Below are 15,866 nucleotides of genomic sequence, written 5' to 3' on the forward strand. Positions count from 1 at the left end.
AGTTCTCAACCATAACCCTGCCCTATTTGATGTTGGTACCTTTCCATCGAACAAACCTGATGGTGTCCCGTTAGAGCCTCCCATTGGCCTTCTACCAACCTGCATTGTGCTCTATGTAGCATTATGGCTGGAAGAAGTACGTGTTGTCACACGTCTACAGTTTGCAATCTTTGTGTACCAGTGTTACGCAACTATCCTGTTAGAAGAACAGGAAACAATTCTAAAATGTTTGAATGTCACTGAGGGTTGACTTGGGGGACTTTGTTTGTTTCTACTCTGTTACTTACTAGCAGCTTGTCATGCAAGCCCAAGCCAGAAATGCACAAAGCTGTGAAGACCTGACTTCTCCTGTCGGCCTCATCTAGAAAACATCTATTGCTTATAGCCTCTCATGATGCTGCCAAGCAATCTCTAGGATCACTATTTTGCAGACCTCTGTGGGTTTTGAACAGGGTCATGACGTTTTAGTTTCATTTCTTTTGATTAGCAGCCTTGGAGTTTCATTTTGACTTCCCTTGAAACCTCAAAGCAAGCTTCAACTGAACCCAACATGTTTGATCTGCTTTTCAAAAATACTTGTTAAAGTGTCACATGGTTTGTACAAAAACCAAGTACAGATATGCCCAGCATGGATTGAAACTCAGCGCTGCATCTGCAATGTTCTGTGTCACCTGATTTCAATATTAAATTCTTTCTGATTAAGGCACAGGCATATTTTTACATTAAGAAATTATAAAAGCAATTACTTAAAAGCATGCCAGCTACTACTCAAGTAGGCAATACAGGTTGTATTCAAGAATCACTTGCTTTTGCAGTCAGTTTCCCATGTAGCTATTTGTTCTTTTCCATTACCCTCTAAAGCAGTAAAGTTATCAGTAGAGCTGACTAAAGTGGAAACAAATTGCATTTTTATAGAAGAGAAAGTCACCCAAATTAGTACAACTTTTTCTCCCCCAAATGAGTCTTTTTATTAGAAGAAACTTGTATAATTTGATTCTTTCAAAACATAAAGTGGAATTTTTCTATTTGCTTGGCTGCTTGGTTTCTTGAGGTGGCTGACTGCATTTACTGCAAGGTGGGACTGTGCTATCCAGGAAGGCAGCCGTATGGGCTGCCCAATAGCCCAGCAGGCCAGCCAACCACCTAGCTCTCTAACTCGTGAAGCAGGAGAGCTTGGACAGTCAGCTTGCAAGTAGCCAGTGTTACTCATTAGCATGGAAGCAGGCTACTTCAGTGAGCCTGGCTGCTTCTGAGAACCCTGCCTGCTCCCTGGCTTGGCTTGGCCAACTTCCCTGGCCTGCCCAATAACTTGGAGAGTTTGGAAAGCATTCTTCCATCTCAGCCTGCCTCTTAGATTTCCAAGAAACTAGGCAGCCTGGAAGAGCATTGGCAGCCTATGCTCTGTGGCATTCCCTTTAGCAGGCTTCTGGGAAGCTATACCTTTGCACCAATCCAGCAGGCATGCTGCCAAACAGCTTACAACCCTAGGTAGTTTCAGTTTTGCAGCAACCGGCCTGGCATGGGATTAGGGAGCAAAGCCTATACTGGCAGCTTGTCCAGCATGCTACTAATGAGCTGATCAGGTGAGTTGAGTTGGTAGGAAAACAAATTTCAATAGAAGTGATGATTGCCTGAAGAAAGAATGGTGCTACCAGAACATTTCTAACCAGCTGTAGTTCTGAAATAGTAATAGTCATCCCAAAGTACTTTAGAAATCCCTGAAAAGCCTGATCCTGAGAGACAAGGATCTTTGGGTAAATGTGATCCTGAGAGCACATTGGGACCGTTTAGAGAAAGAATGTTATACATAATGGGTACATCCCTCCCAGTATAGCTGCATTTTCATGGCAACATCCATACACCTGAAGGCAAACACCCACCCCATGTGTGCCATTAACTATGTGCAGATACCCAAGGACCAAATCTACCCTAGCCCTGGATCTATTGAAGTCAGTAGAGTTGCACAGAGTGTAAATTGCAACAGAATTTAGCTTCACACACTCTCAGATGTTTCTAGAACCCATTTATTTTAGTGGCCATCATCCACCAGCCTTTTTGTGGCATGGCATTAACTGTGTACATAGTAAAGAGACTTCCTCTTGCTGGGGCTGGAGTGGGGGGATGGAAAGAAATCATTTATTTATTGAATCACAGGAACAATACAAATGGCAATTTTTCCAAATATGTGCTGTAGAAAATGTAGATTGTGTGCTCTTCATCTGCAATTATTTATACCTCCTCTTTCCAGAAATGGCATCAAAAAGCAATCAACATAAAATACAGCTCAGATGAAATGCAGGAAATATTCCAAATGTTCCTTTATCTCTGCCACTGGAGCTAAGCCAGGGTATCTGTGTTCATTTACTTTGCTAAAAAATGGAAACAAATACAAAAGGATAAATCAGAGTCAAAGTGAGAATACTTAGGAATTGAAGATTGAGAGTAATGATACAGGGAAAGATAGGGAATCTAAACAGATATGTGCATTTATATGTATGTTTCCAAAAACCTTGCCTTGAATCTGCAATCACCGTAGAACATTATGAGATCTGCAGTTTTTATCCTGCCAAGACTGAAATCTGGCATACAGAGTAGATATTTTCAGGATATTTTCTTTCAAGTATTACTGGCCTGGATTCCAAAATTACTTTTGAAACATGGCTGGCAACAAAGTTTCAGTAATACTTTCATTCAAAGTAGAAAATGATATCAGCATTGAAGGCACTATTTAGACAGACAGCTGAATACCTGGTCAGGGTTAACTGTGCTCATTCTGCTCAAGCATATAGATATTCCTTAGCTACATAGCTGGATTTTTGTATAGCACAGATCACACTAATATAGTGGTTCTCAATCTTTTTAGACTCAATGCACCCCTTGGAAGATGCCAGCTCTTAGACTTCGCTCGGTGTTTTTTTTTTACTATGGAAACAGCAGTAGAACAAATCTACTGCTGCAAGGATTTTGCAAGAACCACAACAGGTCAGAATGTTTCTGACACCATGAATTCTTCTTTGAAAGATGTGTTTTTCTTGTGAATCATGTGTAGGCATTTGCCTCAGTATCCTGGTTGAGGATCATGGACAGAAGAAGAGGCCCTGATTCAACAAAATCCGTGAGTAACTTTATGTGCAGGAGTAATTTAATTACGGTCAGTGAGACATCACATGCAAAACAAAAGTAACTTGTGTAAATGTTAGTATCATCCCTGTCCAAGCTAAGGTCTGTGGCCACACTCCTACTAACATACCAGTGTGCTGGGCATACTTGGTTCCACTCATTAATCTTAATGAGCTATTTCTGTACATAAATGACAACAAAATCAGGGCCATGGGTCTTATTTGCAGTAAGAATGATGCCCTTAAAAATTTCAGCTGTGATTTTAGCTTACGGAAGTACATCCAGTCTCAGGAAAGAAAAGGCTTAGCACATTAAATAATCATTTAAACTCCCATTCACCTAGGTCACTGTTAGACAAGCCCGTTACAAATGACTCAAAGCTTTCCTTTTACCTGTACAGCAATTTAATGAAGTGTTTCTTGACACTTATCACAGTATCAACCCTTTCAGGGCTTAAGTGGTCGGCTGGCCCTTTGCACCCTCAGAGGGAGAGAAGGTTGTTTTGTTAAGTCTGTTTTGTATATACTATCTTTTACACAGTAAGTCAAATATCTTTTAAAGTCATAGTTTAAAATTGAAGGCCAGATTTGTAAAAGCAGAGGGCTGCCTGAAGTAGAGGAGAGAAAATGAATGGCATTTTCAAAAGCAACCTAATGGATTTAGGTACCTAGGACCAGATTTTTAAAGAGTAGACACTGCACTCCCTTTAGAATCGATAGAAGGTTGGTGCTTACATATCTTTAAAAATCAGGCCCCTAAGACCTTTTGGAAGGAATAGGAATGAGGAGCCTGTCTGTCTTAGTCTGTTTTGTACCAAACTCCAATCTCTACCTTTAGGCTTCTAAGTAAATAAAAATCTGACTGAACATCCACTGTTGTAACACATGAATGACTTGCACCCAGTGATTGTGTCTTAGCCATGATCCACATAAGTCAAACAAACAACCAAAACCTGCCCTGATTTTAACTACAATGATAAAAATACTTATGTAGTTAATTTAAGTGTCTCCCTGGTTTAGAGGTGCTTATTTTGGCAGGCGTGTGACTCATGTGCCTTAGGTGCTAAGTTAACTGCATAACAGCTTAGGGGGTCACAAAAGAGTTAATTTGCTATGCCTAGAGTAGTAGTGAACTGGTACAAACCTGGAGTGCCCTTCCCTTGGTCTCTATGGGCAGAGTGAAGGCAGAGACGGCGCACACAATACACACTCCTGAGAAAAGACACAGGGCCCCAAGGAATGATGCACTCATGAGAACCTACAAATATATAATTCAAGCACCAGTTAATGCTGCCATGCAAGATACTTATCCAATGGTTTGTTCAGAATTAAGAAACGTGACTTGGGTGGAAGATTTCAAGCAACTAAAGGACTTGATGATGGCCAGAAAATCTGTCCAGTGAGTATAACCACATCAAAAGAGTGGTTACAAGTATGAACAAGTATGTATATTCTATACAGTAGTGTATACAGATCTAGATCTAGATGTCCTGGGCCCACATCCTGCTTTGTGGAAATGTGGCTTAGTGTTACTTAGAGATCTAAATGTAAACCTGTAAGAGACACAGCACTGGAAAGGAGGATGTCCTGAGTTCTAACCCCACCTTGTCACGACTGTTTACTTCTTCTAGAGTGCAGAAGGTGTAGGTATCTTAGCAGGACTTCTGGCCTAAACAGATAGATACCTACATAAGGATCCTCTTCCATCATGCATTGTTGCCCAGGTGGTCCCCTTGGGGAGGGCGGTGGGGGTATGTGGACCTGCAAGTCCCCACAAACTCCTTTTACATCCCCTGGCTGGAGAGGATGCAGCTGCAGTGATTTTGAAGCATTCCAGACTGGGAGAAGGAGAAGAGGGAGCAATAGGGACTGTGTCTGTCCAATGACTATTATGTTCCAAATGTTTCCAAGTCTGTTTACACTATCAATCTGTCTGCACCATCCCTTGAGCACAGAGGGGCTGCTACCTTCTCAGGGAGGGAGTCATAGGCTCCTGCTCCTAAGACTTTTTCTGCCTTGTGACTTTGATGCCAAATACATCAGGTACACCCCGGTACCACTGAAATAATGCCAGTATGAGCCATATGTTTTACATGAATTACATGTTGTTGCTGGTGGCAGGCTCTACTGCTAGGCAAGTGATAAAGGCCTGGAAAAGGCTGAGTACTGTGCATTTGTGGGCCTTCTTCTGAAAGGAAAGCAGAGGCCTTGAGGTTTGCTACTACTAATTGAGTAGGTAGCTATTTCTTTTTTAAGACACATGCACACACTTCTCCCTGTTAGGGTTTCTGGGTCTCCTCTGTCTTGGCAGAGGTGCAAACTTGGAAGTGCCTTCCTTCTCTATTCTTGCTGGATAAAATTTTGGCAAGTTTACCCAGTAGCTGCCCAGACAGTGCATAACCTACTGCACGTGCTCAGCGTGGACATTTTACATGTCTACATGGCTTGGGAGTAGGAGTCCAAACTGTACAGAAGTGCCAAAAGTGGCAAATATCCCACTGGAAAACTGCTATTTGGGCACCTAAAGTGAACTAAATGTCTGCCTTAACTGGGTAAAGCCTTTAGGGTGCCTAATGTTCCAATGCATTCAAATTAGAATGCTCTAGCATAGCTGCAGCATCATGTGTATAAAGCCCCTGTGAATTTAAAAATGGCCACTGGCATGCTTTAACTAAAGGTGATCAAATGATCTATAGTTACAATGTCCCATGGTCATTTTTAAATGCCCTGGGGCTTAATATACATGATGCTGCAGCATTTTAATACGAGCAGCTCTTCAGGAACCAATCTAATTAACACCCCCACACACCCCTAAGCACATGTATTGGCACCCTTCGGTGTGTAAATGTGATTCAGGGCATGCAAAGTAGAATGTCATTGAATGGCTTTGATCAAGGGTGGGCAAAACGCAGCCCAGAGGCCAGATGCAGCTTGCCAGGCCATTCTATCCATCCTGTGTGGCCCCTAAAAATTTAGAAAATTAGTATTTATCTGTCCCTGAGTGCCTGTCATGCAGCCCTTGATGGCTTGGCAAAACTCAGTAAGCAGCCCTCCTCCCAAAATAATTGCCCACCCCTGGCTTAGATGCTTAAAGTCTGCATAAGCGATGGGTGTTTTGGCAGGGCAATAGAATGCTGTCCTTTGTGCCTTCCACAGGTCTACATTCTGACATGAAAGTATGCAGCTGACTAGGCAAAACAGGATTTAGGCTTTTTCCCCATGTAAACAACTAATGGTTTGGCAAAGGCTAGACAAATTTCAAAAGAGGCACTACAAAGGGTTCCTTGTGTGTATTGGGAAGCCGACTAGGCATGGAGTATACCAACTTACAAAACACAACAATGGGCCCACTAAAAAAAAATAATAGCTAAAAACCTGTTTCAAAGTGCCTGAGGAACTCCCAATCTACGGGCTCCTCTGACTGACAACCACCATCGCACAACAAGATGCAACAGAAAAAACTTCATACTTGTGCTATAAATGGTGCCACCATAGCTCCAATCCGACACAATGACCCACTTGTCCCCATCCCCAATGCTCGCATAGTAGTGGGATAAACCTACAGCAGGAGAAAAAACATTACATATAAGAAAACGCATGTGATTCAGCTTATTCACAAATGCTCACTACATTATAAAGGCCAACAGTTGGAGGGAAGTCTCAAAGGGTAACAAGCCCCCCCCCAGTTCTCATTTCTGCCTTTGAAATTCTTTCCATTCCTGTCCAAAATGAAGATTTTTTGAGTCTTGCTGAAGTTGGAGATGGTGAACTAATTCCTCAGCTGGAGAGGTAGTTCCGCAAGGTCCAGTTTGAAAAGCATTGGCAGGGTGGCTTGGGAAGAGTATGATTTGCCATTCTCTCTGCCTGGTGAACAGGGAGATACAGACTGTCCGCAGATTCCAAGCCAGCACTTTGTCCAAGCTTTAAATTCACTCACAACATTTGTAACAGGGAAAATCACCTGACAAAATGCCCAGGGTCTCACTGCGGAACGTACTCTTTTCTTTTCTCTTCTCCTAGGCTATGAGCCAATAGAGCACTTAAAACACATGATTAGTTTTATGCATAGAGTTAAGCAAATACCTATGTCCCATTATCTTCAATATGTTTAAAGTTAGGCAAGTATTTAAATACTTTGCTAGTATTTTAGGGGAGAGGGTATTTTATTGCCTGATATAGCTTTGCTTGCAGAAGGGCCAATGGGAAATTATTTCCTTCACCACTAAACTATTTTTAAAGGACTCCAGATGCCTCCTTTCCAATGAGAGGAGCAAGGTCTCCAGAAGTATGGTGCAGTTGTGGTGGTGGTTGCAGCCTAGCTTTTGACTGGTGCAAAATTCTCTCACATTAGTGGCTTCTGACGCATCCATTTCCAGCAAAAGAATGTACACCAAAAACACTGAAATGTTAATATTTCTGCAATGCTAGTGCCTTCTGATAAGCATCACTGTGTTACGCTAAATAATTAATGACAGTGAGCAGGTTGAGCAGGTGCTTCTATTTGCCTTTCCTTGTAATGCTGCATCAAGGGGCTTTTTGTGAAACTGAAAGGTAATACACCGTGTTTTCTTGCATATTACATGCCCACAACAAAAAGACACTTTATATTTGGGGAGGCAGAACTAAGGGTAATAAAAACAACTTTTCCAGAGTTTGGCCACATGTATCAGTGGCAGAATCTAAACTTCCTCTGACATCCCCTTTTTCCTGGTCAGGTAAAAGCTACAGTTTTAAGTGTTTCATGGCTAAACTGTTAGCAGCTCTTGAAGACTGGATTCATGCACAAATCTCAAGATGAAAACAGTCTGGGGGCTGAGAAATTAGAGGAGAGAGATCAGGAATCACTAAACTTCAAATTCTTCAGCACAGTTGCCTAAGGACAGCTTGATTAGTGGAAAATCAGAGCTGTTAAAAAGGAGAATGGGTCATTAATGCCTTCTGAGTTAAGAGTAATTGGCAGAAATCAAGGAGATTACAAGTCATGAAATTAATCGGCTCCCTCAAAAATGCCTGAATAGAAATGCCATTGCTACTATTCTGGGCAGAAAATTAGCATCCCTTAAGATACATGTATCAATTTTAGCAGGCTAATTTTTGGAGGAAAGATGCGTGTGGTACACGAGTATAAAATGGGTTCTTAATAGGGCTTTGTGAAACGGCATTGTTCCGTTTCACCTTGAATTTTAACGGTTTGAAGGAACAGCGTTTCGTGTCGAATTTCATTTCAAGTCAAAACAGCTGTCCTATTCCATTCCATTGAAACAGAAAGACTATTTCAATGCTGTTTTGACCTTTCACTGGGGTTGGTAAGTCAGCCCAGCTGGGCTGCCTTCCCATCCCTGCTAGATTGTGTCGGGGTAGGAGGCAGCTCAGCTGGGCCGCTTTCCCATCCCTAGATCATGCCAGGGGTGCCAGCCTGGCGCAATCTAGCGCAGGGGATGGGGAATTAGCCCAGCTGGGCTGCCTAGCCACCCCCTGCCGGATCTTGTGCTAGGGATGGAAAGTCAGCCCAGCTAGACTGGCTTCCTATCCCCAGCCTATGGTCAAAACATTTTGACTTTCAAAACGTATTCGACCAGCCTCATTTTGTTTTGAGGCTATTTTGATGGTCTTTGTTTCATTCCAGTTTTGCTGGTTTGACCTCAAAATTGGTGGAAATAGTGTCGAAGTGAAATGGCCAGCAAAATTTCACATAGCCCTAGTACTTAACCCCAATAAAAGAAACTATTTTCACACAACACAAAATAAATCTGTAGAATTCACTGGCATGAACAATCACTGAAGACGAGATTTCCATGGCTAAAAACATTTGCGGTGAAATTCCGCTCTAAAAATTGAGAGAGATAAACCTTCCTACTGTGAAGCATCAATCAACCCACTAACAAACGGAAATATTTCCATCCATTGGGACATTATTTAGTAAGTGGTCATTATGAGGGGGTGCCTCTTCCTTTGAAGAATTTGGAACAGGCTACCGGGAGGGACAGGATTCTGTAGCAGATGGACTGTGCCTCTGGTCTTGTATGGCAATTCCTATTTTCTTTTTCTTGCCATCTCAGCTACTCATCCAGTTTTGTATCTGATTGTATACATATAAGCAGAACAGGCAACTAAAACAGCATTCAGAGACTAGCATAAGACCAGAGACCCTCAGATATAGTAAAGTCACTGTAACTATGTGATTAAAATGAGGACAGTCACCAAACTACTCAAATGTGCCTTCATCCATTTTATACACTTTGTTGGAGAAGAAATGCCAGAAGGGGACCCACCTCTGCTGTGTAAATGTAGATGGTATTGAAGTTTGCTGACACCAAAGCACGCAGCATGAAAAGAAAACCAATCAGACCAGCACTAGAAAGAAAGAAAGGTGGAGAATATTCACCTTGGTGAATAATTTTTGCCAAAGACACTGAGATCAGACCAGAATCTTTAAACTGAAAGGGCATTTCATAAGCACTCTCTGAAGTCCTGGTCCAGCTTTATTAGGAAGGATATGGAAATTTTCCTCTATTCAACATTCATTTAGTGAATACAATCAGACCTTGTTAATTCACATAGATCAGCACCCTCCAGTCCCTTTGGACTCCCCAGCTGGGTGAATAAGAAAACACACATTACACAAGAAGAAGAAAAAAACCCAAAGATAGTGGCTCTCTCAATGGACTTTGTTTACTTAGCTTAATGCATAGGCTGGCTGTAATTATTTTCAAGGTCTTAGCATGCTAGTAAATGTCCTACAGTATATTTTGTGAGACACATAGTCTCAGTAATACAAGCTCTCATTACGGCTTTTGCTATCACATTTTTGCTGGGAAGTGAAGTGCAACTGCCAAGAGAATGATCAGAGTAGCTGATTAGCAAACAGAGAATTTAACAGGCCCTGCCACCTGACTATGGTACTGCAATCAACCATACCATTACCAGCATACAAATTGTACAGGTACCTTGTTGTGCAGACATTGAGGAGCAGGAAGAACAGAGCAGTGCATCCCATTGTTATAGACAGGCTCAGTCGTCTTCCTAGAAAATTGATGCCTACAATATTTAAGGGATTTACTGGGAAAAAGAATAAAACAAGAATGTCAAACTGGGGTTAGATTCTCTACCTGTTTTTAGACCTTATTTGTTGCTCACTATTTCCTGGCTAGGAATTGTACCCTGGTAGTAGAAACAGAAGAAGAGTTGCCCAACACCAGGATCCTACTTTCCATGTCAGGATTTTTATCGTTAAGCCTGCCTTCCTGTATTATACTTATGATGCCTGCTTTATGCACAGTCTAGACTCACATTGCTCTTGTACAAGAGCTGCCATGATGTCAAATTAGTGAATCAATCACAGGCTAATACTACTGTGAGAGGGCAAGAAAAGATGGTGTTGTGGTTAGAGGCAGTGTGCTAGAACTCAAGGAATCTGGAGGTCCACTCCCAGAACTAGCAAAGATTGCTCATGTGACCTGGGACAAGTCATCAAGGGCTCAAGGCCCACAAAATGTTAAGAATCAAGCACTTTGGCCCATTCAAGCAAAACATACACAAGGTATACACCAAAATTCCCAAATTTATGCAAAAGAGTCCTCCAGGCATTGGATCGTGACTGAATAGAGGTATCTGACGTGCAGGCCCAGAACAGACTCCTATGCATGTCTCAGAATTCCAGTAGCTAACTCAAGACAACTCCTCCCCACTCCCCCACCACACAGTATCTGAGCTCCCTGAATCACCAAGAGAAGTAAAAATGATGAGACTGGGGTCCTGTTCCCACAGAGTTTCTCTTCCCGGCACCACATAGGAGACAGGAGCAGGGTCAAAGTACAGTGAGGGGCAGACTGATACAGATGGAGGATTAGTCTGGGACATGCATAGGAAAGGACGGCAGTGGGCACGCTTCTTTGCTTTCTGTGAAAACAATGTGGAGACACAGCAGGCTCCGGACCCAGCATGTGCTAGACCAGGGGCGGGCAAGTATTTCAGGCAGAGGACCCCTTACTGAGTTTTGGCAAGCCATAGAGGGCCGCATGACAGGCAGCCAGGAGCAGATAAATATTGATTTTCTAAATTTGTTAGGGGCCCCACAGGCTGGATAGAATGGCCTAGTGGGTCCCTGTGCTAGAGCAACCTGACGTGGAGGTGGGAGCAGCTACACATACTTGTCTTCCTTGTTTTTTTCTCATCTGGACTTGCAGTTCCAGACTGACCTCCAGGATGAGAGTACTGTATCATTACCAGCGTCTAATTTCAATTTCCTGACATTCTCCAGTGTATAAGATGTACCTTCCTTTTTGACCTTCTCTGGGGAAGGAGGAGAGTAATATGTGTTTCATAATCTAGAACAGTGGTTCCCAGCCTTTTCTTGCTATGACCTTAAATCAGGACCCCCCAACCCAGAGCCAATCCTTGGGGGATGTGGGGATAGGGGTAAATCAGGCTGTGCGGGGCCCCCTTAACTTTGTGCAGGACCCCGCAGACAGAATTTCTGACTGAAAGAAATGTAAAGAAACCTTCATGCCACGGGGAAGGAGGTGGGCCAAACCACAGCTGCCTTGAGGGAGAGACCACGGCCGCCCCGCCTGGCTCCGTGGAACCAACGCAATCCTACTGTGGACCCCCCATGATCTTAATTTGGGTCACGTCCCAAGGTTGGGAACCACTGATCTAGAACATACACTTAGTTGGAGGTGCCTTAAGTGTCTCTCCAGATCTCACCCTGAGTGGTTTTTGGACTGAAGTCAGAATAATGACTCCTTGAAGGATCAAAGTGCTGAGTCCCACAGAAGTGATACACAGGCCTTGCACTAACTAGCAATGCAGGATGAATTGCATGCAGATCATACTGATGATTTATGCTTGTGCATGTCAATCTACTGACCTAAACACTTTGCACAGTGTATTAAAGCTACAGAAAGAAAAGATAGAAGACTTTCTGTTACATGCAATCTCTCCAATTGTGCTGATGATCATGGTCTGGTAATCTGAAGGGGCAAATAAGTGACAGTGACACGGGCTTTGGCTTTCCTGCGAATGATCTCCAAATTCTTCTGTTACTGATGCCTGAGAGCCACAAACCAGGTCCCGCTCCAGTAACTCAGCACTGGCCAGGATGACTCCGTAATAAGCAAAAGCTATTCCCAGCCTGTGGGGAAAAAAGAAAAATAAAAGCCAATGCAAAGGACAGAATAACAGCAGGTTCGTGAAATTCTAGATGAATAAAGCTCAGCAGGTATCAAACACCTCATGGAAATTACCATGCAAAACATTTAAGTAAGCATTAAGATTTAGCAATCTGACTCCCAGCACTGATTTGTGTAACCAGTAGTACAGTGGATGTCACTGCAGGGTTCAAATATGAGAGGCTTGGGGGTTGGGGGAGTACTGAGCTCCCCATAAGAAATGAGAGCCCCACCATAAGAGATAAGAGCCCCCCAAATGCCCCTCCATAAGAGACAAGAGCCCTGGCCCACTCCATGCCTTTCTAAGCAATTCAGGCAGCAGTGGCTCCTTCCAGCTTTCAGCTGCCTGCCACTGCTGCAAACCTCCCCCCCCCGCCCCCCAGGAGTCCAAGTGTAACTCAAACCCATTGCACATTACACAGTTGCACCTACAAGATTCAGGGGAAAATCCAGGCAGCTGGCAGGGAGGGGACACAACTGCAACCCGCCCCCCCCCAACTTTGGCATTATGACTCACACAGGGGACCTCTCATCAGCTGGCTCATCAGCTAACACCTACTGCTGGAACCCACGTTGCCACTATTCTACAACCCTGGGGGGTGAATGATGTTGCGACTCATCTCCCCCTTTTCCCCTATCACTGAATTCAGGAGTGGGCAAGGGACAAGTGGTGGCCCAGTTCTCTGGTTTCCAGAGCCATGACAACATGAGTTCTGGCAGCCATGCTGATGAGCCCCTGAGCACAGAAAGCTTGCTGTGCCAGCTCCATGCAGCCAAAGTGGGGTGTGGCTACAGCTCCCGTCTCCTGCACCTCCCACTGGTTCTGCCCATGATTCTTTGCATGTCATTCAATGACGGTCATCTCTTAACTTCACTGATCTTTTTACTACTACTATAAGTAGTACTGAGGTAGTGCGTCAGAGCACTCAGATCTAACCTCTTGGATCTGGTCCCCAGTTCCCAATCTGAAGAGTCTGCACTCTATAAGTAACCATTATCTCCATGTTTCTCAAGTTTCCTATTTGTAAAATGGGCAGAAACCTCTATCCCAGGGATGGAATTCATTTTAGTGCAGGAAAAGCTGAGCTAAGGTTTGTGCACCACCTACACTGGTTTGAGGGCTTAGGTAAGATGGCTTCAGTGGGCCAGCTTATGCAGTACTTGTTCTGGCCCTTTGCATAGGGGTGCACTTTGCCCATTGGATATGACCTTCTTTCATGGTTGGCACAGAGAATAATGTGATACTCAAATGAGCACAGCAGCACTGGGCCGTGTAACATCCTTCGATGTGAGCTTTTACACAAGTCTTGCAGTTTGCAAGTGTTTGTTTAAAATGCAAAATCAAGAGCCCAATTCCTTGGAGCCATTAAAGATCCCGTGGCACTTCTTCTGTGACTAGGATGGTTAACCCCAATGCCTTGCCAAATGCCAGTCTGTGAAACTGCATTCAGCTCTGCACCATTCCCTGTGCAACTGCAATTGAAGAAAATTTATCCCCACTCCCACCCCATCTTCTTTTAAACTGGGATGTATTGCTGTACACCAGTAAATAGAGACTGTGTTCTATACCAGAGGTGTCTGGAAATCATCACAAGCACTCTTTTACCCACCTTATAACATTTGCAAACTGTTTGAGACCTACATTATAATATATGGATTGGGAGAGCAACTGCCAAAAGTATGCACCACTATATGTTTTTGCTGAAACATTTTTTAAATGTCCATTTCTCTGCCGGGGGAGATAGGGGAGCTACAAACAGTGAATATTTTAAACCAAACCAAACCCTGGAGCTGTTACTGGCAATGTGTAGGAACATCAGTGCCTCATTCACCATTCTGTGTGGTGACTCTTAAAATCAAATTTTAACACTGCAAAGGGAAGCTCACGTAGCATCCTGGCTCTCTGTCAAAATCACGGCATTAATGATGCTGGCAGCCTCATCGCAACATTACCAAGTAATTCAGCTCGCTCCTAATCATAAGCAGGCTAAGGAGTTATATATTTCTTTTCCCTGGCAGTTGAAGAAGCATGTTTCAGAATTTAAAACTATTCAACAAGCTGTATGCTGAATGCAGAGAGAATAAATACTAAGAACACAGAAGATGTGAAGGTTCCCTAGCACGTAGCACAATTTATATACATGGCAAGCAGGAAGGAAAGGGAAAAAAAACATTACACAAAAATTATGAAAAAATTCAAGGATTGACAAAGCAAGATTCTGGACATGGAGCTCCCCCCACACATATTATCAGTGTGTTACAATTCTACAGTGGCGCCATAAAATATATATTTATGTGCATGAGGGCTACTTATGAGACTTCGTATCAAATTCATTTTCTATTCATTTTAATTTTCCCAAGACAATGAAGTTGGCTAATACCTACATAGCTAATATACGACCAATTACATTCTGTTTGAAACCTATTTCACTGGTTCTTTGGCCGTGGTACAGAGGCAGCTGGTGCAGCACTGTGAAAACCAAGTGTGTAAAAGCAAGAGTAAAACCAATTCAGACTTCTCCTATTCCAGCTACATTGACTATCACCTCAAGTCTCTTAGAGCCTCATCCACCTCTCACTAGGGTCAAGAGGCAGGTTTTAACAAGGGCTGTGTAGATGCTGAAATGAAAGAATTAACTGGTAAGAAATAAAATATGTTTACCAGATGATCCATATTTGCAAGGTGGTTCGCAAGTATTTGGGGTGCATCAGGTCTTTGAATCTACCTCTTCTTTCCTGTAAATTATTTAAGAAGCAGCAAAAGCTTAAAAAAAGGTGTTCCACAGATGGATTGTGCTTCTGATATGACAATATGGCTGCCTATACACATGCTGGTTCGTGTTGTAATTAGAACACATCAGGGCAGACTCAATTAATCAGGTCCCACAGCCACTTTTAAACACATGGAGGCTTAATACACATAAGGATAAGGTGTTTTAATCAGATCAGCTTGCTGGTAACCACTTTAATTAAAATGACCCTCCCTAAGCATGTCTATAGGCAGCCTGTATGTCTACACCATAAAACACTCTAGATCAGGCATTGACAACCTACAGCTCATGGGTGAGATTCAGCTTGCAGAGCCATTTGATCCAGCCCACAGATGTGAGGCTTTGGCAGCACTTGACAACTGGGGGTTTTCAGCAGTGGTTGTTTTCCCTAACTGGACAGGAAAAAGCACCAGCTGCAGGTGCTTTCTCTGTGCCATCCCAGGGAAAAGCGGGAGTGACTGGGTCCACAGCCCAAAAAGGTTGCCAACTGCTGTTCTAGATAATCCTAGAGGCCCTTCCCACCCTGTGGCTGCATCTACACAAGACACTGGCTGTGTAGTAGCTCATTACTATTGTACAGTAGCATCGCATGGCACAAAGTGTGATGCGACACTACTGTGCAGTAGTAACAAGCTACTGTGCAGTCAGCATCACCAAAAAGCCATTGGGGATGCTACCACACAGTAATGCTGATTACTGCGCAGTCATTCAGTACTTGTGTGTAAAAGTACTAAATGATTGAGCAGTAACAACTGCACAGTCAGCATCTTGTGTAGATGCGGCCTGTTACTATGATTTTATCAGGT

General features: G+C 43.2%; 1 protein-coding gene across 1 annotated transcript in view; it reads right to left on the minus strand.

The window, feature by feature from the left end:
• Positions 1–2,038: 2,038 nt before the first annotated feature.
• Positions 2,039–15,866, minus strand: part of SVOPL (SVOP like) — a 34,921-nt gene continuing 21,093 nt past the window's right edge. Inside the window, exons 10-16 of the mRNA XM_019544711.1 lie at positions 14,952–15,025; positions 12,050–12,252; positions 10,067–10,178; positions 9,392–9,473; positions 6,589–6,678; positions 4,264–4,377; positions 2,039–2,369 (exon numbers count right to left, since the gene is read on the minus strand). Coding sequence (XP_019400256.1) covers positions 2,358–2,369; positions 4,264–4,377; positions 6,589–6,678; positions 9,392–9,473; positions 10,067–10,178; positions 12,050–12,252; positions 14,952–15,025 — 687 coding nt within the window. The 3' untranslated portion in view covers positions 2,039–2,357. The remainder of the gene's footprint in view (positions 2,370–4,263; positions 4,378–6,588; positions 6,679–9,391; positions 9,474–10,066; positions 10,179–12,049; positions 12,253–14,951; positions 15,026–15,866) is intronic.

This window comes from Crocodylus porosus, unplaced genomic scaffold (assembly GCF_001723895.1).
Source record: "Crocodylus porosus isolate Cpor-Errol unplaced genomic scaffold, CroPor_comp1, whole genome shotgun sequence".
NCBI lineage: Eukaryota > Metazoa > Chordata > Crocodylia > Crocodylidae > Crocodylus > Crocodylus porosus.